Source organism: Abramis brama, assembly GCF_963993115.1.
Source record: "Abramis brama genome assembly, chromosome: 1".
NCBI lineage: Eukaryota > Metazoa > Chordata > Actinopteri > Cypriniformes > Leuciscidae > Abramis > Abramis brama.
This window is the reverse complement of record NC_139963.1, coordinates 2,311,949-2,335,493: the sequence shown is the minus strand read 5'-3', so window position 1 is coordinate 2,335,493 and position 23,545 is coordinate 2,311,949. Positions and strand designations below refer to the sequence as shown.

The 23,545-nt window shown below is 39.4% G+C and overlaps 1 protein-coding gene across 1 annotated transcript; it reads right to left on the bottom strand.

Annotated features, from left to right (window-relative positions):
* Positions 1-10,891: 10,891 nt before the first annotated feature.
* LOC311096765 (uncharacterized protein) lies at positions 10,892-13,700 on the bottom strand. The gene is made up of 2 exons (XM_084136090.1): positions 13,379-13,700; positions 10,892-12,659 (listed from the first exon to the last, which is right to left on the bottom strand). The coding sequence occupies exons 1-2, from the start codon at positions 13,664-13,666 to the stop codon at positions 11,115-11,117; spliced, it is 1,833 nt and encodes a 610-aa protein (XP_083992216.1). The 5' UTR covers positions 13,667-13,700; the 3' UTR covers positions 10,892-11,114.
* Positions 13,701-23,545: the final 9,845 nt, after the last annotated feature.

Below are 23,545 nucleotides of genomic sequence, written 5' to 3'. Positions count from 1 at the left end.
GCTCTGTGATAAAAACTCTGCAATAAATGCACAGAAATCAAGCATAAAAGGAACGCAGTAAGAGCTCTAGTAGAAATGTAACTTACCATTGAATCTACAGCACTTGAATAAAATTACATATTACATTTGTCTTGTATACGTACTCAAAACCTTTTATTGCAGCATTTTGTTTTCCAGTGAAGAGGGCTTCATTAGCCACTCTCCTCCTCTCTATAGGAACACAGGTGTGTTCATCAGCCCCTGCAAAATCCACACAGAATTCAACATGTGATGAACCATGGTCAATCTATTAATGTTACCTGGACAAGCTGAGGTAACTTACACTTGTTAACAGTAGCTTGCTATGTAGCCAACAAATATTTCATAATATGAACACTGGTAAAGGAGAAATAAAATCATTTTAATTTACTGAAGTTTTGTAACTATCTCATTAAACTGCTAAACTACGAACGTCTTTGTTTAAAGAAAACAGTGTTAGCTAGCTGAATAAACATTAGCTTGGTCTATTCCGTAATAATAATGATAAAACTATACTTTTTCTGAATTGGCTGGAAAAGGACACCCTCAATTTTACATAATTTAAACTTTTAACAAGTCAGTCGTTTACTTATATGATGTTAAACAAATACAGTTTAACTACAAAGAAACAATAAGTGTTTTCTAAAGTACTTACACTTGAAAACGGCCGCGTCTCCGTTTTCCGCCATTTTGAAATATAACGACAACTCCTCTCCCGTGGCATCATGGGATAGTAAAGTGTCCATCATAGTCGCACTTCAGAATCTCGCCGGAAGTAGTAGGTCATCCGGGGACTTTTCGCCTACTGTTTTTCGAATTCTATGATTTCGGACATACCACTCTGCTCGCGTACTGTTTTTCGCACACTATATAGTAGGGAAGTATTTGATTTCGGATGCAGCAAAAGTCATACTCACAACCGGCGCAACGTCATAGAATGTCTCTGAACAGATTCAGGTCCACTTTTAGGGGAAAACAAACTGCCATACAGTACCGGATCAAGGAACTGGACTAACCCCTACAACATGCCAAAGAGTTGTTGTGTGGTTGGGTGCACCAATAATGTTTGTAAAAACCCACATTTGAAATTCATTCCTTTGCCATGTAAAAAAAAAATATCCGGACGGAAGGCAATTATGGCTACAGGCGATATAAACATACAGTAAAACATACAGTTTAAGTTATGTAAGTTTCACACAACTCCAATATTTTACAACCTATCATGATCATGGTGTTATTTTAGTTGGATAACTGCTGGGCTGTCTTTGTTTATGTCCATTATCAACTAGGCCAGGCTACCTACCATCATCATCCATATCTTGCTGTTATGGAAATGAATTACGGATGATGCTGTCGAAAGCTAAGTCAGGCTAGTTGTATGGCTGGACAGAATAGTACACTCAGTACTCTAAATATAAAGACATAATATATACATTTAAAGATGCTGACTTTCAAAAACGAAGTAAAATCATTCACTGGCTTACCTGGTGACTCGAAGAGGTACGAGTACATGTCCTGGTAAGACACCTCTGGCCACTGGGTGGGGGTTGTTACACCAATTTGACGCTGGGAGAATGAAGGGACATGTTTTTAAATTGACCAAATTAAGTTTGTGGATGTATCTTTCACGCTCTATGGCAGGCAGGGTGGACATATAATTACTTGACATGTTTAGTCTTAGTGATTTCTTAAGTTATTCACGCCTGCCGGCAGTGTAGGGACATTGTTTTGTGCCGCTATTTTGTATTGAAGTCTATGGGAAGTCTAGTTTATTTTCCCCTAAAAAGGGGCGGTGACTAAATTGACAGTTAAGTTCCCGGATGTGCCGGTAGTACGTATGCCCATGACCCCCGAAGCGGAACGTCACGCGCTATAAAAGGCAAGTTAAAGAAAACTGATATCCAGGTTATATTCATATTTACAGTTGGACAGGGGACTCTCAACAATGTATGTAAAAATGAGGTGGGAGAAAGAAGCTAACATAAAGATAAGCGAAGATGACTGGTTGAACATATGCAGGATGCAATCTACGACCTCTATCACAGGTCTGTGGAGGGAATTCACCTGGAAAAACACTTTTAAGATTCTTTATAAACCCCAATATAAAAAATTAGGTCAATAATCGGTTCAGAGCTTGAGTTAAATTTCAGTATTTAGGAAATCTACCAATAGGGCTGAGAAAGACAGATAGATATTTGTTACAAATACTTCTAGCAGGTAGCAAGAAAGCAATAACTAGGAAATGGCTAAGTAAAGAGTCCCCGACAGTTGCTGAATGGATAGAAATAGTTCGGGAAATTTATGTTATGGAACATTTGACTTTCTCTCTGAGACATGCCAGGAGTAAATGTGAAGCAAACTGGATATCTTATCTGAATACAAATTGAGATGTATATGTCTTGTTTTTTTTTTTCTTTTTTCTTGTTTTTCTGTTTCTGTTAACCTATGACGTTTTGCCTGCTGTACCTTGGTCTGTCTGTCTGTTTTTGTTTTTTCTTATCAAATGACAAAAAAAAAAAAAAAAAAAGTTAAAATAAAAAGGGCGAGTTAAACTTCCGGCTCGTTCTCTTTACCTTTTTCGCCTTAGAGACCTGGTACAGGTAGGAACCGAATTAATACTGTTATTCACCATTCAATTCATCACCCAAGTGGTGCAAGTGCCTTGTGTCCCTGTGAATTGTGGTGTTTTATTTGTGTATTATCTGTACCAATCACTTAATTCATGCTTAAACAGCGAAGTACGCCTTTGTCTGATCAGCAAAAAAAAAAAGAAGATTTTTTACCAGGCACAGTAAAATTAATGCTTCACAATGTATGTTCTGTGCTGTATTGTCATCTAAGGGTTTTAATGTCACAGGAAAAAGTACATGAATATTGGATATTAATTTAACGACTTTAATACATAAAGTATTTAAAAAGAGAATAAAGAAACGACATGAATTAAGATGTTTGTGACTGCTATCCAGATGTCATGCCAATGTTGTGTAATCCTGAAAAATGCAGGGAAACAATATGTGTGTAATAATTTAACACTGCATACTGTTGCACAAATGGCAGATGCAAATATCGTCATCACTAAGCAATGTGTGCTCATAAAAATAGGTATATTCACTATTTAAAGAACAATCTCGATGAGGCCAGTGCTAAAGGGCCCCTATTATGGATTTTTGAAAATGTCCTTTCATGTAGTGTGTAACACAGCTCTAAGTGAATGAAAACATCCTGCAAAGTTTTAAATCTGAAAGTGTACCGTATATAAAGTTATTGTCTTTCAAAAGTAAGAGTCGACTCTGAGTCAATTAAATTAATTGTTTTTCAAAGCCGGTTCGTTGTGACGTCAAGACGAAACATCAGCCCACCCACTTATTGCGCACGCAGACACCAGGGAAACTTGAGCCTCAATCCGGCAGCTGATTCCTGTGGACACTGGACAGCATCATGTCGAGAAGACGCTGTGCTCTATAATGTGAAGGTAAAGACAGTTTTTTTCCACTGCCCAAGGACGAGCATGTGGAGAATCAGTGGTTAAAATTAATCTTTACCATGATACTACAGCAGTATAATCCTAAACTTTTCCTGTTACCTTTATTTTACTGACGACTGCTTCTCAAATATCGAGTCAGCTAATCAGCTGTGGGCCACTATTACATTAAACTGTCTATTAATGCAGATTGTCTGTCGTTCTCACTACTTTGAGTAAAGATTAAGCATGGAGCAAGATTTGTGTTACAAATTTTAGCTCAAAGGGGAAATATTAATAATAACTCATAATTACCAATTATGATTAATTATTAATATTTGGGTCAGTTAATTAGATTAACTTGAGGTAGCTAAATTAATATTACAATCAATTAATCAGTTCCAACGAACTCTTTTGATTATTCATTTATTCTAAGAAAAGTGTATCTTTCATGGCCACCGAAAAATAATTATTTCTTAGCATGTACAGCACTTAGAGCATGTAACAAGATCAAGATCGTAAAATGGACTTTTTTGCAACTTTGTTGATACTTGCATGGTATGTGTGCGTGGACAATTCTTGAAGTGGTTGAAAATTGAGTTCGTTGATGAGTCTGTGAGTGTCAAAAAGTCATGGTGCAAGTTGCCATCGTTTTCTTCTCTGCTTGATGGAGAAGATGATGATGAACTTACATGGTGGAATCTCTGTTTTTTCAAAATTAACCCTTGTATGGTGTTCGGGTCTGTTGGACCCGTTTTCATTTTTTATCAAAAGAAAAATGATACAATTAATTATTTTTTCAAACTGAGACTCATTGGCCTTGGCTTATTTTCTGTGAGGAATATATATCAGAACACATTTTCAATGAAAACACACTGTACACCCCACCCCCCCCCCCCCCCCCACCCACACACACACACACACACACACACACATTTATATTACACACAGGATGTTCGGGTCCACTGGACCCGGAGCTAATAAAAGTGTGGAAATTGTAGGTCCTGTGGACCTTTACTCTGTCCTCCTCCTGTCAGGGCCTGCTGTTAGTGTGTGTATGTTCTTGTATATGTTTTATGAGGACACAAATGTGTATAATGACATGGGTATTACAACGTAAACATGGTTTATGACGACATCTGTGTCCTCATACTAAAACATACTAAATGCAAAAAATGCCAAAAGTTTTCTGTGATTGGTAGGTTTAGGGGTAGGGTTAGTGTAGGGGGATAGATTATACAGTTTGTACATTAGAAAAACCATTATGCCTATGGAGAGTGACCGTACACCATATTTCCAAGTGAGTGTGTGTGTGTGTGTGTGTGTGTGTGTGTGGGTGGGTGTGTGTTTTGTGTGTGTCTGTGTGTGTGTTGTGGGTGTGTGTATGTGTGTGCATGAGTGTGTGTGTGTGTGTGTGTGTGTGTGTGTGCGTGCGTGTGAGAGAGATTGTGTGTAAGTGTGAAAGAGTGCAAGAGTGAGCTTTGTGTTTCTACTCCTGCCGTTCCCACACGAGGTTGCAATTCTTAAATGTGATCTAACAAAGGTAAAGAGAAAATATTAACCATACATGCTGTTTATATTGCTTGTAATTGGGATGAAGTAAACATCTGTTGAGTATTTTAACATAACATTTTTAATTGTGTTGAATTAAAAACCCAAAAATACAGCGGGTTCACCAGACCCACGAACACTGGCTGAGTAACAAAAATATGAACACCACACAAGGGTTAAGTAGTAGGAAATTACGAGTCATCCAGTTTTTTATATCAGCTATGCATTCCATTAATTTTGTGGATTAGTAAGTTTCATTAGGTTTTGAAGAAATATACAGCTGAGTATCGTCAGCATAACAGTGAAAGCTAATGCCATGTTTCCTAATGATATCTCCTAAGGGTAGCATGTACAGAGTGAACAGCAGCGGTCCTAGTACTGAGCCTTGTGGTACGCCATACTGAACTTGAGATCGATGAGACATCTCTTCATTTACTGCTACAAACTGATAACGGTCAGATAAGTGTGATTTAAACCATGCTAGTGCAATTCCACTAATGCCAACATAATTTTCGAGTCTATTTAAAAGAATGTTGTGGTCGATAGTGTCAAATGCAGCACTAAGATCGAGTAACACTAATAGAGAGACACAACCACGATCGGATAATAAGAGCAAATCATTTGTGACTCTAACGAGAGCTGTCTCGGTACTATGGTACGGTCTAAATCCTGACTGGAAATCCTCGCAGATATCATTTCTTTCTAGAAAGGAACACAGTTGTGTTAGGATACTGCTTTTTCTAGTATCTTTGACAGAAAAGGTAGATTCGAGATCGGCCTGTAATTGACTAATTCTGTAGGATCAAGTTGTGTTTTTTAACAAGCGGTTTAATCATAGCCATCTTAAAGTTTTTTGGTACGTATCCTAGAGACAAAGATGAATTAATGATATTAAGTAGAGGATCTATGACCTCTGGAAGCATCTCTTTCAGTAGCTTAGTTGGTATAGGGTCTAACATACATGTTGTAGATTTAGATGATTTAGCGAGTTTATAAAATTCACCCTCTTCTATAGCAATGAATGAATCAAATTTTTCCTCCGGGAGACTACAATGCACTGCCTGATGCGATACTGTAGTAGACGGTTGCATAGTTATAATTTTGTCCCCGATATTATCAATCTTATAAGTGAAGAAGTTCATAAAGTCATTACTGCTGTGTTGCTTGGAAACATCTGGGCTTGAAGCTTTATTTTTCGTTAGTTTAGCCACTGTTTCAAATTAATAACTAAGGTTTTTGTTTATTTTCTTATAATAAGGTTGAAAAATAAGCAGATCTAGCAGCTTTTAAAGCCTCTCTGTAAGTAATCGAGCTCTCCTTCCATGAAATGCGAAATACCTCTAGTTTTGTTTTCTTCCAGTTGCGCTCCATTTTTCTGGCTGCTCTCTTAAGGGCCTGAGTGTGCTCGTTGTACCACGCCGTTGGACTATTTTCTTTAATCTTCTTTAAGCGCAAGGGAGCAACTGTGTCTAAAGTGCTGGAAAAGAGAGAGTTAAAAGTTTCTGTCACAATATCAAGTTCTTCTAAGCTATCTGGGATGCTGAGATGATGAAACTGATCAGGAAGATTATTAATAAAGCAATCCTTAGTGGCAGAAGTGATAGGTCTCACATATTTGAAACACGGAGTCGGCTTTGCAGCCTTGGCTAAATGAAGTTTACACAAGACTAGATAATGATCTGAGATGTCATCGCTCTGCTGCAGAATTTCAACGGCATCAACATCTATTCCGTGTGATAATATTAGATCTAGAGTATGATTACGAGAATGAGTAGGTCCTGACACGTGTTGTCTAACTTCAATAGAGTTCAGAATGTCTTTAAATGCCAATCCCAATGCATCTTTTTCATTATCGATGTGTATATTAAAATCACCAACAATTATGACTTTATCTGCAGCCAGAACTAACTCTGATAGAAAGTCAGCAAATTCTTTGATAAAGTCTGTATGGTGCCCTGGTGGCCTGTATACAGTAGCCAGCACAAATCTCAAACGTGATTTATCATTTATGCTAGATATTGTTACATTAAGCACTAACACTTCAAAAGAATTATATTTGAAACTAGATTTCTTAGTAATTCTGAAGATATTACTATAAATTACAGCAACACCTCCCCTTTGCGTTTCAGACGAGGTTCATGTTTATAACAGTAATCTTGTGGGGTGGACTCATTTAAAGTAATATAATTGTCTGGTTTTAGCCAGGTTTCTGTCAAACACAGCACATCTAGGTTATGGTCTGTAATCATATCATTAACAACGAGTGCTTTTGAAGAAAGGGATCTAATATTCAGCAACCCGAGCTTTATCATTTGTTATATATTGTATTATATCTGTTTTTTATTTGTTGAACATCAATTAAATTTTTACCCTTAGATGGGTTTGGAAATTTTTGGTATTTCCTAATTCGGGGAACAGACACAGTCTCTATATGATGATATCTAGGTGAAAGAGGCTCTATGTGATGGGATTTATCTGACCTTGGTGACGCGAGGCCGCTAGCAGACGGTCGGTTTAGCCAGTCTGTCTGCTTCCTGACCTGAGCCCCAGATTGTCATGTTTGAGCTCTAAGACTATGAGCCATATTACTAGAGAGAAGAGCAGCACCATCCCAGGAGGGATGAATACCATCTCTTTTCAACAGGTCAGGTCTGCCCCAAAAACTTTTCCAATTGTCTATGAATTCTATATTATTTTGCAGACACCAGTTAGACAGCCAGCCATTGAGTGAGGACAATCTACTGACTATCTCATCACTCCTGCGAACAGGAAGGGGGCCAGAGCAAATTACAATGCCTGACATCGTACTTGCGAGTTCACACACCTCTTTAACGTTAATTTTAGTGATCTTCTGAACATCATTAGTGCCGACATGAATAATAATCTTAGAGAATTTACGATTAGCATTAGCCAGCACGTTTAAATTTGCTTTGATGTCAGGCGCTCTGGCTCCCGGCAAACATGTGACTATGGTGGCTGGTGTCTCTATTTTCACGTTCCGTGTAACAGAATCGCCAATAACTAGGGAACATTCAACAGGATTCTCAGTGGGTGTGTCACTGAGAGGGGAGAATCTGTTTGATGTTGTAATCGGAATGGAAGAGTGGTGATTTTTCCCGTGACTACACAGTCTCACTGTCACCCAATTGATACAGTTTCCACGTGTTCACCGCAATATATTAGAAACATACTCGGTAAATAAATTAGTACAAGTAAAATAATCGGTTGATGGACATGCACTTGTTAATGCTGATGGTGAGGAATAGCAACATCTCATAATGTACCTCAAACTGAGTAGTGAATCGCTGAAACGTCCTGCTCGAGTCGTCCTTGCGATGGAGGTTCGGGTTGAATGAATGGTTCTTCTAGTGTTTCATCATTGGACTCTCGCTCGGATTGATATGGTAAAATCGACGTCATTGTTCGTTACTGTGTTTAGTTTACGGTGTAGGAAGCCTCAGGACACGCAGAGCTGTCGTTGTTATGGCAATGGGAATTTTTGTTTTCGACGCGTGCTGTACGCGGTAAACCAATCACAACAGACTGAGCTGTCTGGCCAATCAGAGCAGAGTAGCTCGCGGAAAGGAGGGATTTAGAGAGATTGATTCATTTGGCGAGTCATTTGAGAATCATTGAAAATCTGGTGATGTGCAAATGTATATTATGAGAAAATGAAACAGTTTTTTGACGTTTGATGCATGTAAACCTGTTGTAGGAGACTCCAAAACAACATTAGGACACTTAAAAATATAATAATATGGGCCCTTTAAGAGAGCTAGGGTGGGTATTGGCCACAGATGATTGTTTTGCAATCATTTGCGTGATTGTAACTGAGAGAGCTGTCTGTACCTGCAGCTAAAAATACAACAAAACAAGCATCATTCTTCTTCATTTTGGACAAAATATGGGACATCTCATTACCACAGCTGTTGCTTACATCTGTTAAAAGTTAATAAACTGTTGCTTCAACTGATCTCTAACTCCTTTAACTTCAGTAAACACAGAAATGAACCGATCAAACTGCACATACTCCAGCTGAGCCATAACATGAACTGTGGTCGAAAGCTGTTGACGTAACATCCAGGTAGGCCTCCCATGCCCTCAATTGATGATCGTTCGATTGATAAGCTTAAATTTGATTGGCTCAAGAGTATGACTGATTTGGGTGGGAGGAAAGCGCTGCCAGGAAAGTCTCGGCTGTGTCTGAAATCGTCCCTTAAAGGGTAACTCAACCTGAGTCCACCTGGGACCCGCAGTGACAGATTAATTGACAGCTGCATTATTTGAGTGAATAGCCATTTGTAATGGTGTCCGAAACCAAAGTGGATGTTATTAAGTGCACTCATTCAATCTCACAATGCTCCGCAATAACGAGTGTATAACTGATGTACGCTTAACGGCAAAAGAATACCCATAATGCACTATGAGAGTCGCGTGCTGAATGAATTCCTATGTCTGACCAGGAGATGGAGCTGCAGCTGAATCATCCATCCATCCATTTTCCAAACCGTGCTGGACCAGCGTAATATCATACAGGTGTAAATTCCTTTTTAATTGATTAATAAATGGTTTAATTAAGGTTTTTATGCTAGCTTCCATAGCAGAGTTCAGGATAAATCTTTTCATTACTACTGGAGCTGCCAGTTTACCAAGTTTCAATTATTATTAAACGGCTCAATTTATGCAGAAACAGCAGCCCTTCTGGCTCTCAGTGTCCGAATTCACTCACTCGTTTTCATTCACTCCTTCAGTGGACTATAGTGGAGTAATGTAGGGGATAGTGAATGAGGGTGTAGGGGGCGATTTCAGACACAGCAACAAACACATATCCAAGGCGATTCTCACTAAAAGGGTCAACGATTTGCACATTCAAGGATAAACTCATACATTTAAAATTTTTATGCAGTTTTTATGCACAGTGGTATATCTACGAATTGTGTTTTGCATTTGTGAAATGTATTTTATGAATTTCATTTTGCGCACGTGAATTGATTTTTTTCACGCATGTGAATTTGGTTTCATGTATGTGAAATTGGCTACGCATGTGTGCATCGTGTTTTTTGCGTGAATTATTAATGAAACTGTCTGGATTCACGGGAAGTAACGGGACCAGCAGTCAGTGGAGTCTCAGGCTGGGCAAGACAGGAAAGGATGAGGAAGGAGGCAAATACACATAATGGTAGTATTGGAAATGGTTTTAATTCTAATAATAATAATTATATTAATATTAAATTATTATAATGGTGCCTCTGATCCCCCCCCCCCCCCCCCCGCCCCCCCGCCCCCCCGCCCCCCCGCCACCACCACCACCACATCTCCCCAACCTGTGACACCGCTCACATGCCAAGCTTCCTCTTTTTATTTTGATGTTTAGATGTGCGTGTGTGTGTCAACAAGTATAGGATGCATTATGAAAATGGGATGTGCAATTTAGAACCAGCCCAGGGCATAGGCCAGGCCAACACACAAGTCACACTTACCCTCTGCGTGTGTGTGCGTGTGTGTTTAAAAAAAAAAAAGGAGCATATGTATCTCAACTAAAATTTAATGCATTGAAACAATGAGTTTTGTGGAAAGGGTTAGGCTATACAGAATTATAGTGAAATGTGACTTGAATTAACATTGATTCTTGGGCTGAATTTCAAGCGTAGGGCATCTATCGAGTAGTGTAATGTCTGTGCATTCGCCGTCTCTGGGCACATGAGCGTGGATGGAGTTTGAATTGTTCTTCATGAAAATCCACATCGTTGTTCTTCGAGGTTGGTGTAGATGTGCATTAATGAGAGTCTACAGTCAAACATGTCAGAGATTTGTCTAACTGATAACAAAGTATGCTAGTTTGCACAAGAATTTGCAAATGTATTATATATTCATAGATGTTTTTATTGAGCTTTTTGTTTTTGCATACATTTACTAAATACATTAAAAATACATTTTAAGCTGCTGTTAATTTCAGAAGAACATATGAGAGAATTTATTTTTTTATGTTAGAAAGTTTGTAGGTTAGTAAGAGCTCCAAGTACAATAACAATCTTCTTTGCAAAGTCATACTTAAGTATTAATTGTAATGAACATTGCAAACCATCTACTGGCTACACTTTTTGCAGCATTTAGCCCAGTTGTTGTTATCATCCGTGTAGCACCACAGGTAATTGTAATTGTGGTAGCCACAGGGGTGATCAGACCTGCAGGTTTGGCCGTTCACAGCAGAGAAGCAGTCATCAGAAGTACAGCAATTAGCAGAGTTGCCTTTCTCATCCGTGTAGCACCACATATAACTATAACCATATTTGGCACAGGCATGGTTGCTGCGGCAGTGCTTCCCGTTTGCAGCTTTACTGCTCCAGAGCGGAGGGCTGCAGTAATCCCAGCCGCCAGAGACGAGGTAACACCAGTAGAAGTTGTGGCCGTATGTGCCGCAGGGGTGATCATCCTTGCACCTCTCTCCTTTAGCCGTGATGAGCGAGTATCGCGGTGAGCACGGTATCTGTGTATTCCCTGAGTTACACCAGTAGCCCTTGAGTTTGTACAGGCAGGGAGATGAGCAGCAGGGCTTGGTTTGACTTCCCGAGGTGCATTCACATGTGTCACCAGATTCGGAGATGCTTGAGCACTGCGATCCATCAGCTGCAGTCTTCTGCTTCTCTGGGACCAACAGGCATTCAACAGCATACGACCCCTCGGACACCTCCCTCTTTATGAGCTCATTGTGCACAATTTTCCTTTCTTGTGCTGTGTTATTAACTATAAGACAAGCACTTCCAGCAAAATCCTTCAGATCCTCTGCCATAATACAGTAAGTGTCCATGCTGTCAAAGGCTAATTTTACTGTCATCTCTGTCACCTTGACTCTCTTTTCAGATGATTGGCTGGCAGTGGTGGTGAGCCTTTTCACTGCACCAATATTTTTCTCTACATCTGAGGTCATCTGGACTCCTTGGTTCCCTGGCAGATTAATTAATTTCTTAAATGCTTCCTGAACCTTGTTTAGTCGATTATTGAAACCAAAACAATCATCCAAAAAAATCTTAATTGACCTTTGTGTATTTGAGAGCTCATAGAGTTCACTGAGCCGATTGTTCAGGTTTGAGACACTCATCAGGCTTATGCCAGGTTCCTCTGGCTGGTTTCCCCCCATATAGCCGAAGGAGAAAGACTTTGTGTCATCGTCGTGGTGTTTATAACAGACAGCCGTCCAGATGTGAGAGGGTACCGTCACCCTTTCATAGTCTTTAGAGATTTCTTCATAGTCTTCAGAGATTTCTTCATAGTCTTCAGAGATTTCTTTCTGTGGTATCCGTAGATTTGCATTAGGTACTGTACCTGTTACAATGTAGACGGTTGCTAAACCACTGTCAATATTTAGCATTACTTCTAAAAAACTTCTTAAACTTTTCTCCCACTTTGCCCAGTGGTTACGGTTGAAACACGGGTCCATAGGTGCTGCATTGGTCAGTGTAAACGTTGCCGTACGGCGATGTTTGCATTGGAAGCTGTTGGGGTTCAGGTGTCCACGATCATATCCGGTGTCGCTGTAGTCGTCGCTGGTGGCTTGATTTGCTTTATAAGCGTTTTTATTACTTTTAGTCTCAGGAACCATCCATAGTTTTTGATCTTCAGGGTTGGTAATCTACATAAGAAATATTATGTTAGATGGTTAGTTTAATGTTTTATTATTTGTGAGAAAATACTTTTTTTTGGTAACACTTTACATTAGTTAACATCAACTAATATACAATAAACAGGCTTTCCTGTAGTTCAAACAGTAGAGCGTTGGTGTTTGCAACCCCAGATTATGGGTTCAATTCCCAGGGAAAGCAAGAACTGATTAGAATGTAAATGTGTACCTTGAAATGCAATGTAAGTCGCTTTGGGTAAAAGTGTTGGCCAAATGCATACATTTATTCATACTTTATTCATTCATTTATTAATGTTAATTTTAACATTTACTAATACAATATTAAAATCAAAAGTTGCATTTGTTAACATTAGTTAATGTACTGTGAAGTAACACGAACAACACAGCTGTATTTGTTTGAATTAATGTAAACAACAAATACAGTAACAAATGTATTGCTCATGGTTAGTTCATGTTAGTTAATACATTAACTAATGAGACCTTATTGTAAAGTGTTACCGTTTTTTCTTCTTCAAATGTTGTATGGAAAAGGGTTCTGTTCTTACTTTCAATACTGTCTCTCAGAGGACATATTTAATGTTTATAGTACAGTAAAAGAACATTCGCACCATCCATCTAATGTATTTTATATGTTATTTGTAATGACAAAAAAGAATGAAATGCTTCAACTGATAATGAAAATATTTTGTTAGACAGTGAAGCACAGTTACCTGTGGCTCTAAATGCCATTTCTTCGAACTTCCACTGTCTTTCGAGCAATCCGGGTCAAATATGTAGGCGCTGTAGAGAGGAATCCTGTGAGGAACAGAGTACAGCGTAGCGTAAAGATACCCTGTAAGTTTTGTCAAAACCTGACAGATTTTCTTGGCATTCTGATCCATTCCTGCTGGTTCTGTGTCTTGGTAGAAAAACTCTTTACACTCAAAGTCATCGGCTACTTTTGCCTGAGCACTGAATGCTCTGAGCACAATACAGATAAGCAGGCCCAGAACAAACATGGTTTAACGCTGGTCTCGTGTTATAGAGATACCAGAAGCAAAGCTGCTTTAAGTGCACAGTCAGAGTCAGTGTTGTTGTGGGTGTGTCAAGTCCACGTCATACAAACAAAAGCCTATGCAGTAACACTTTACAATAAGGTCTCATTAGTTAACATTAGTTAATGTAATAACTAACATGAACTAACAATGAAATTAATCTTTTTTAACATTAGTTAATAAAAATACAACTGTTTATTGTTTGTTCATGTTAGTTCACAGTGCAACTAATGATCAGTCTCTCTAAATCCCTCCTTTCCGTGAGCTACTCTGCTCTGATTGGCCAGACAGCTCAGGCTGTTGTGATTGGTTTACCACGTACAGCGCGCGTGTCAAAAACAAAATCGTTGCCATAACTGAGGCTTCCTCCACCGTAAACTAAACACAGTAACGAACAATGACGTCGATTTGACCATATCAACGCGAGCCCGATGATGAAACACTGGAAGAACTAGTTATTCAACCCGAACCTCCATCGCAAGGACGACTCGACCAGGACTCAGTGTTTCTCAGTGATACGCTACTCATTTTGGGGCACATTATGAGATGTTGCAACTGTAATTCCTCACCATCAGCATTAACAAGTGCATGTCCATCAACAAACCGATTATTAATATATTGCGGTGAACACGTGGAAACTGTATCAATAACGGTGCATACATTAGCCAAGCTCTAGCATGAATGACTGATGTAACATACATGTTGGTAAAACAAATCTTGCTCCATGCTTAATCTTTCCTCAAAGTAGTGAGAACGATGGACAGTTTTAGGTAATATTGGCCCACAACTGATCAGCAGAAGTAATGTAAGTTAGCCACTTAGCAGGAGACCTACACAATATTAAACTCAAAACTAAGTATTTTGAACACCATCTTTCAAGAGCAAGCGGTTAGGCATTGAACTCCGAGATTTGAGAAGCAGTTGTCAGTAAAATAAAGGGAACACAGCAAAAGTTTAGGATTATACTGCTGTGATATCGTGGTAAACATGAATTTTAACCACTGATTCTTCACATGCTCGTCCTTGGGCAGTGAAAAAAAACTGTCTTTACCTTCACAATGTAGATCGCAGCGTCTTCGCGACATGATGCTGTCCAGTATCCACAGGAATCAGCTGCCGGTTTGAGGCTCAAGTTTTCCTTGGTGTCTTGCGTGCGGAATATGCTAATGGTTCGTCTTGACGTCACAACGAAACGGCTTATGACTCGTTTGAAAAGCGATTCATTTCATTGACTCAGAGTCGACTCTTACTTTTGAAAGACAATAACTTTATATACGGTGCTCTTTCAGATTTAAAACTTTGCAGGATGTTTTCATTCACTTAAGAGTTATGTTACACACTACATGAAAGGTCATTTTCAAAAATCCATAATAGGGGCCCTTTAATATTTTTATGTAGACACATTATAACTATTGTGTGGAAAATAGTTGTTTGCATGATCATTTGATTCCCATTTTTATACTTAATGTGAAGCATGTGATACAGATTGGTATGGATTGCACTTTCCCTATGGTTCATGATCTGTTGTTTATAGCATCCAGGTTTGCATAATGACCCTATGGCAGGTTTGATTTGTACATGTATCTACTTTTCATAAGAATGTGTTTGATGCTTTGCATTCTTATCGATCCATGGTACAAACAATATCTTTACAAACTGTAATGGTACAAATGACTTGTTTTAAGTGTAGTTCTCCACCCCGGTGACAGTGGTTTTTTGTTGAACTGACCACAATATCTTTGTGCAACTGAAACTGTTAGGAAATATGTTTCAGGGTAGCGAGGCACACACCTTTTTGTGTTGCTTCACTTCTCACTGATTCTTGAGATAAGGGTCAAAACATGTCCTACACACAAAAGCCCTCTTTATGTTAAAAATAAAGAAATTCATCAAAATAAAAATACTTAAAAAGTTACAACTAAAGGAAATCTGGATACTCAGGACATTCAATGCTTTTATTTTTTAATAATTTCTTTAGTTTTATTTTAAATACATGCTTTATGCTTGGATAATTTAACCTGTCCTCAGCATGAGGTCACAATGTAAAACTGCCAAATAATGTGTTCAATTTAAAGGCAAAGATCCGTCATGCCAGTTTCCCACTGCTTAAGTCATGCAGGTCGACACAAATAAATGTACGTAACTGATGCAGTTTAAAGACAGGCTACAGATTCACATTGGGAACATTCCTGTTGCTGATACAGGGCGGCACATAATAATGCTCACCATTACACTCAACCTAACATCTGATTCTTGTGTTCTGTGAGCTACTGGAGACCCAGAATGAGACGCACTGTGCCGCTAAAAATAGAAAAAACAAACCACTGGAAGAATCGTTGTATTAAATGAAATTAGTTTAAAAATGAGTTGGTTGTCTAAATTTGTTGACTTTTTAATCATTTGTTGTAACCTGAGTTGGACCTTTGTCAACACCCTCAGTATGAGATGATTTCTGTTAATTTTGAAACAAATATTTTATTCTTTTTTCCATTTATTGTGTGAAAATACTAAAACATCAACTGAACGACATGATATAATGTCTGATTTACCGAAGAAAATTGGTTATGTTTAATATTAAAAAAGAGGGTTGAGAATTAAGGAATTTAGGAACTTGGATTGTTCATAATAACCCTAACCCAGGAAATCTTTTTTCAGAAAATGTATTTTTTCACTTAGCTACTTTATTAAACACCATTACTACATAATTGAAGACTTTACATCGTTGTTGGATGGATCAAATTAAAATAGCATGCTTTTTAATGTGTCTGACAAAGATGACACAAATTAAGTTATGATGTGAATAAATGTATGTTTTTAGAACAAAAATATTTTCCAGAAAAACCATTCCCTTACATGGTTCATTAGCTGAGACCTTTGTCTACAAATATATCAGTTTATAATAATGTAGTCCATCCATCCATCCATCTTCTTCCGCTTATCCGGGGCCGGGTCGCGGGGGCAGCAGTCTAAGCAGGGATGCCCAGACTTCCCTCTCCCTAGACACTTCCTTCAGCTCTTCCGGGGGGACACGAGGCGTTCCCAGGCCAGCCGGGAGACATAGTCCCTCCAGCGTGTCCTAGGTCTTCCCCGGGGTCTCCTCTTGGTGGGACATGCCCGGAACACCTTCCCGGGAAGGCGTCCAGGAGGCATCCGGAAAAGATGCCCGAGCCACCTCAGCTGACCCCTCTCGATGTGGAGGAGCAGCGGCTCTACTCTGAGCTCCTCCCGAGTGACCGAGCTTCTCACCCTATCTCTAAGGGATCGCCCAGCCACCCTGCGGAGAAAGCTCATTTCGGCCGCTTGTATCCGGGATCTTGTCCTTTCGGTCATGACCCACAGCTCATGACCATAGGTGAGAGTAGGAACGTAGATTGACTGGTAAATCGAGAGCTTTGCCTTGCGGCTCAGCTCCTTCTTCACCACTACAGACCGGTACAGCGACCGCATTACTGCAGAAGCTGCACCGATCCGTCTGTCAATCTCCCGTTCCATCCTTCCCTCACTCGTGAACAAGACCCCAAGATACTCGAACTCCTCCACTTGAGGCAGGAACTCTCCACCAACCTGAAGTGAGCAAGCCACCCTTTTCCGACTGAGGACCATGGCCTCGGATTTGGAGGTGCTGATTCTCATCCCAGCCGCTTCACACTCGGCTGCAAACCGTCCCAGTGCTGGTCCTGGTCTGATGGGGCCAGCACGACAACATCATCCGCAAAGAGCAGAGATGAAATCGTGTGGTCCCCAAACCTGACACCCTCCGGCCCCTGGCTGCGCCTAGAAATTCTGTCCATAAAAATTATGAACAGAACCAGCGACAAAGGGCAGCCCTGCCGGAGTCCAACATGCACCGGGAACAAATCTGACTTACTGCCGGCAATGCGAACCAAGCTCCTGCTCCGGTCGAACAGGGACCGGATAGCCCTTAGCAAAGGGCCCCGAATCACGTACTCCCGGAGCACCCTCCACAAGATGCCGCGAGGAACACAGTCGAATGCCTTCTCCAAATCCACAAAGCACATGTGGATTGGTTGGGCAAACTCCCATGAACCCTCCAGCACCCTGTAGAGGGTGTAGAGCTGGTCCAGTGTTCTGCGACCGGGACGAAAACCACACTGTTCCTCCTGAATCCGAGGTTCTACTATAGGCCGTATTCTCCTCTCCAGTACCCTGGCATAGACTTTCCCGGAGCACACCCTCCGGTCCCCCTTCTTAAAAAGAGGGACCACCACCCCGGTCTGCCAGTCCAAAGGTACTGTCCTTGACTGCCACACGATGCTGCAGAGGCGTGTCAGCCAAGACAGCCCCACAACATCCAGAGACTTGAGGTACTCAGGGCGGATCTCATCCACCCCCGGTGCCTTGCCACCGAGGAGTTTCTTGACTACCTCGGTGACTTCAGCCCGGGTGATGGACGAGTCCACCCCCGAGCCCTCAGCCTCTGCTTCCTCAATGGAAGACGTGACGGTGGGATTGAGGAGATCCTCGAAGTATTCCTTCAGTCTTACCTTCAAAATCTTCTCATCTTTAAATAGCGTTCTTCTAATTCTTCTGAGGTAAATCCAAGGTAAACAGCACAGCACAAACACTTCCAAATTCGGTGAAAAGCAGAGAGCAGTAAGTTACTGAAGGTTTTGAGGTAATGCGGGCGTTTACAGGTCTGCGTTTCTCGCATGGATCATTAGCATGTCAATTGCTCTTGTGCGCGTGGGCGTGGTCACATTAGAGTTAATTAGGACGCATTTGAGAAACTGTACATGCCGCTGCTTTTATACGGATTACTTAAACAAAGAATATTTGTTTTTTATATAATTTATATACTTTAAAAATAGAGACTCCAAGTGTTGTATAGACATGCGTTTCAAGTCTGTGTGACAAACATTCGCTGAGTTACAGGTCATTTTCTGTCGCGTTTCAGAATGAGTTTCTCATTGAGAGAGACGGCAGAACGCGCATCGTTTATTTTCTTTACTTTACGAAAAACATAACATTTTGTTTTTATTATTAGTGTACACAAATAAAAGAAGACATTTAACAGTTTTAAATTATGTATAACACTTGCCTGTATGACAAAAATCCATAGTTATTTGACTCAGTTATTTGAGTCTCTTTTGCACTTATAAGAAAAAAAATCGAGCAGATCACGCCGGTGTGATTGCCGACCCCAGGGGGTTAATAAAGTAACCGAAGAGTTGAGATCGACTACATCGAAATCTTGAGAAGACTTTTGGTGTGCGTAAAGCGTGCGTTGTATAACTAAGCTGTCGGCAGCTATAGGAGCTGCTGTTACATTAATAAAAACTTTGTTCCCGATGGATCGCTAAGAGGCGTTGAATGGATTATACGTGGAGTGTCTCAATGATACACTACTCATTTTGAGGCACATTATGAGATGTTGCAACTGTAATTCCTCACCATCAGCATTAACAAGTGCATGTCCATCAACAAACCAATTATTTTACTTGTACTTATTTATTTACAGAGTATTTTTCTAATATATTGCGGTGAACTCGTGGAAACTGTATCAATAACAGTGCATACATTAGCCAAGCTCTAGCATGAATGACTGATGTAACATAAATGTTGGTAAAACAAATCTTGCTCCATGCTTAATCTTTCCTCAAAGTAGTGAGAACGACAGACAATCTGCATTAATAGATAGTTTAAGGTAATATTGATCAGCAGAAGTAATGTGAGTTAGACAGTTAGCAGGAGACCTACACAATATCAAACTCAAAACTAAGTATTTTGAACAACATCTTTCAAGAGCAAGCGGTTAGGCATTGAACTCTGAGATTTGAGAAGCAGTTGTCAGTAAAATAAAGGGAACACAGCAAAAGTTTAGGATTATACTGCTGTGATATCATGGTAAACATGAATTTTAACCACTGATTCTTCACATGCTCGTCCTTGGGCAGTGAAAAAAAACTGTCTTTACCTTCACAATGTAGATCGCAGCGTCTTCGCGACATGATGCTGTCCAGTATCCACAGAAATCAGCTGCCGGTTTGAGGCTCAAGTTTTCCTTGGTGTCTTGCGTGCGCAATATGCTAATGTTTCGTCTTGACGTCACAACGAAACGGCTTATGACTCATTTGAAAAGCGATTCATTTCATTGACTCAGAGTCGACTCTTACTTTTGAAAGACAATAACTTTACCGTAAAACTTCAAATAATAGCCCGGGTTTTTTTCCAAATCGCCGAACTGCACCGGCTTGTATTTGAGACAGGCGTCTATATGAAACAGGCCTTTAATTTAGTGTTGAGATGTTGTTCATTGAGTGTAAGCCTAGAGATAACGATCCAAATAGCAAGGCTGATAGAAGGAAAGCATGACAGTAGGAGGTTACCACATTATATTACGTTTTATTTATAATTCGAATGTGTTTAACCCTCTGGGGTCTGGGCTGTTTTTGGGGCCCTTGAGATGTTCTGACATGCCCTGACATTTGTGCTTTTTTCAGTTGCTTATAAACATATTAATGGCAAAGGTGTAAATTCACTCTATATAGCACAAACAGGGCTACAATAATATGTGAGCCACGTGTATGTACATGTTTTCATTTTTGAGAAAATAATGTTTATGCATGATTATTGAAAAAAATAAAAAATACAATTTCTGAAATAAGGCCACAAAACACATACTAAATATGTGGCAATAAGACTTTTGACTAATGGATGTCCTCGCCTAGAGTTTTTTCTTCAAAATTATGTGAAAATAGTCTTGCTTTATCGTTCACATAAAACCATACATTGATTTAAATTGATGTAAAACAGGTTTTGCTTGGAAAGCCAATATGCGAGGGGGCGTGAACGAGGAGTGGTTTACACCTGAGAATACAATGTCCCACCCACTCTGCATAATGAGCCATTCACTCAGGTGTGACACTGACTGAGCCACAATGCAAGGACAAAAGATATATTTAGAAGAAGACTTATATTGACCATTTAAGATTTTGCTTACATCTATCTTGTAAATATGTTTTGCTATTTTATTAAAAAGGTTACAATTACAACAATAATTACAATTTCAACAATATTTCAAGTGTACTCTTTCTTTGTAAAAAAAATGATTATAGGCCTACATTTTATCTATGTATTCATATTTCAGTCGATGTTTACTCATCTCAGTATAGCAATACAGTTTGCTAAAACATCATCATTCATTCACACACGCGATTTAAATTTAACTTCTGGCAAAGATGAAGTTGACGATAGGCTATTGACTCGCGATCTTCGCAGTAGGCTAGTGTTTTGGATGGTTTTGTTTAGAACCAGCTTTCTGTAAATATATTTCACATTTTTTAGACATGTGAGGCGAGTAGGCTACATTCTGGTTCATGATGATCTCCAGTTCAGACCTTATGTTGTGATTGCTAGCCTATATTTACTTTAAATCCAGGAAATTTGTTAATGAAAAAATTATTAAAATTAAGATACAATTGATACAAAATGAAATTCGTTTTAAAGAAAGGATTTGTACTTTCTGTTTTGAGGTCTCTGTGAAAGTTTGAAAGTCTTTTAGTGCTTTTTTTAGAGCGCTCGCCTCCATAATGGAGAACTGTCACGTAATATTGTTTTTTCTTCATAAATGCGAACACGAAAAATAAAAGAAAAAAGACTTTTAAGTAAAACTTACTCCGAAATTGTGTTCTCGGCGGAATTCACTCTTCAAAATGCTGTCGTTCGTCGTCTGAGTTACAATCTTCCTCTGAGGAAAAGGTGCATTCTTCCTCGCTGTCCAGAATCATCTGAAGGGCGTCTTTATTACCGGAGAAGCGTGTCATACTCAAAACGCGATGAACTATCAGTAAGTCTGATGAAGAAACTGTGTTTTTATGGCATTGATCGGGGGGTGTATGCGATGCATACTAGATCACCTAACTATTTACATGTGAATCGCGCCGGGGGCGGGGCGGCCGCAGCTCATTTAGAGATAATGAAGGGAGAAGGAAAAACGGTACCTCTCCTTGCTTTCAAATGGAACACATGAGTTGAAAACATTTGTTTTTTATATAAATTACTTCATTTAAAAGAAGAGATTTCAAGCTTCATAAAGATTTCAAGCTTTCATATCTCACGTGCCTGTGTGAGAAGTATTCGCTGAGTTATGATTCATTTTCGGACGCGTTTCAGAATGGACTACACGGACAGAGAGAAGGCAGAACTCGCTTCGTGTTTATTTTTCTTTATTTGGCGAAAAGCACAACACTTTGTTTTTATTGTGAGTATACACAAAAATAATACACATTTAACAGAATCGATTGATGTATGAAACTCCTATGGAAAATCAAAGTCAACAGAGTATTTATGAGTTTCTTTTACACTAATAAAAAAAAAGCGAGCTGGTATCGCCGGCGATACCGTCGACCTCAGGGGGTTAACGAATCAGTTAATGTAAGAATTAAGGGGATCGCACACCGGGCGAGAAGTGCAGCGCAGCGTCTAGGACAACTCGAGGTATCGCACACTGGACGCGCACTTTCTCAGTTTATGGCCAGCAATATTTTTATGTTTAAGGACATTATGAAATTAAGATAATGTCTGTACTATGTTATGATTGTACTATACAATTAAATACAATCATGCTAAGTCTGCAGTCTGAACACTTTACCTCAGACCGTCCGTTTACTGAATGAATTGAGAATATCATAATACCTTGAGTTGTCATAGACGCGACGCTGCGCGTTACCGGTACATATTCATCGAGCCTATGAACTTGTTGCCTGAAACACATCAACAAGAAAGAATTAAGGCTACCCTGTAAAACAACTGCAATCATGTGATACAAAATGACCCTATTCATCACTATTATCATCACCGCGATCCTCAACTACAAGTTCATTGGCAAATTCCTCCTCGTCGCTCTCCTCCACTTCTCCCTCTCCGGCCTCCGCTAACTCTGCCTGCCTTGCTTACGCTAACAGCTCCCACCCAGATGCGCAGGGCTCTCTTGCGTGCGCACAATCTGCTCCATAGAACTGGCTTAAACAGACAATCTGACAGGTTTTAGAAGATTAAATACAACCCGAAACTAAAAAACAGACCAGGCCTCTATTTGAGACCGGCCTTTATTTATCCAAACCTCTCGCCACACCAGGCGTGTAAAAGAGACAGGCGTCTATTTGGGACTCGGCTATTATTTGAAGTTTTACGGTATATAAGGTGCACTTTCAGATTTAAAACTTTGCAGGATGTTTTCATTCACTTAAGAGTTATGTTACACACTACATGAAAGGTCATTTTCAAAAATCCATAATAGGGGTCCTTTAACCCTCTGGGGTCGGCAAATGCGCCGGAGCGTTTTGCGCGATTTTTTTTCACATAGCAGCAAAATAGACTTAAAATACTCCGTCATTTTTGGTCATACAGACTTAAGAAATATGAAAAAATTATCTGTTAAATGTCTACTTTTTTATGTGTCCACTTACAATCGAAATAAAACATTGTGCTTTTGTAAAATAAAGAAAATAAACAAATCACGTGTCTGTGTGTGAATAAATGAACGGCACGGATTCGCACTGTTGTTTACTATGTTACAGACGAAATATGAAAGACAACATTTCGTTGACTAGTTTTGGATAGATTATAACGTTTTTACTGTAAAATAGACATAAAATAAGCTTTAGTTAGCCAGTTTCTGCTCATTAAATATATAGTATGTTTTGTCAAAAATAAAGTCATCACCTAAGATGTTATTATAGTGTTTGTTCCAATGTAGGCTATATCAACCTAATGAATCCTTAACTTTAAAATATGTATGATAAAATGTAGGCTATACTTTAAAAAAAGAAAGATTACACTTCCAATATTGTTAAAATTGTAATTGTTGTTGATTTACATGTG

Coding starts and splice junctions, on each gene's coding strand:
- LOC311096765 (XM_084136090.1), bottom strand. CDS start 13,666: ATGTTTGTTCTGGGCCTGCTTATCTGTATTGTGCTCAGAGCATTCAGT. Junction 12,660..13,378: donor AATGGCATTTAGAGCCACAG/GTAACTGTGCTT, acceptor TTTCTTATGTAG/ATTACCAACCCTGAAGATCA.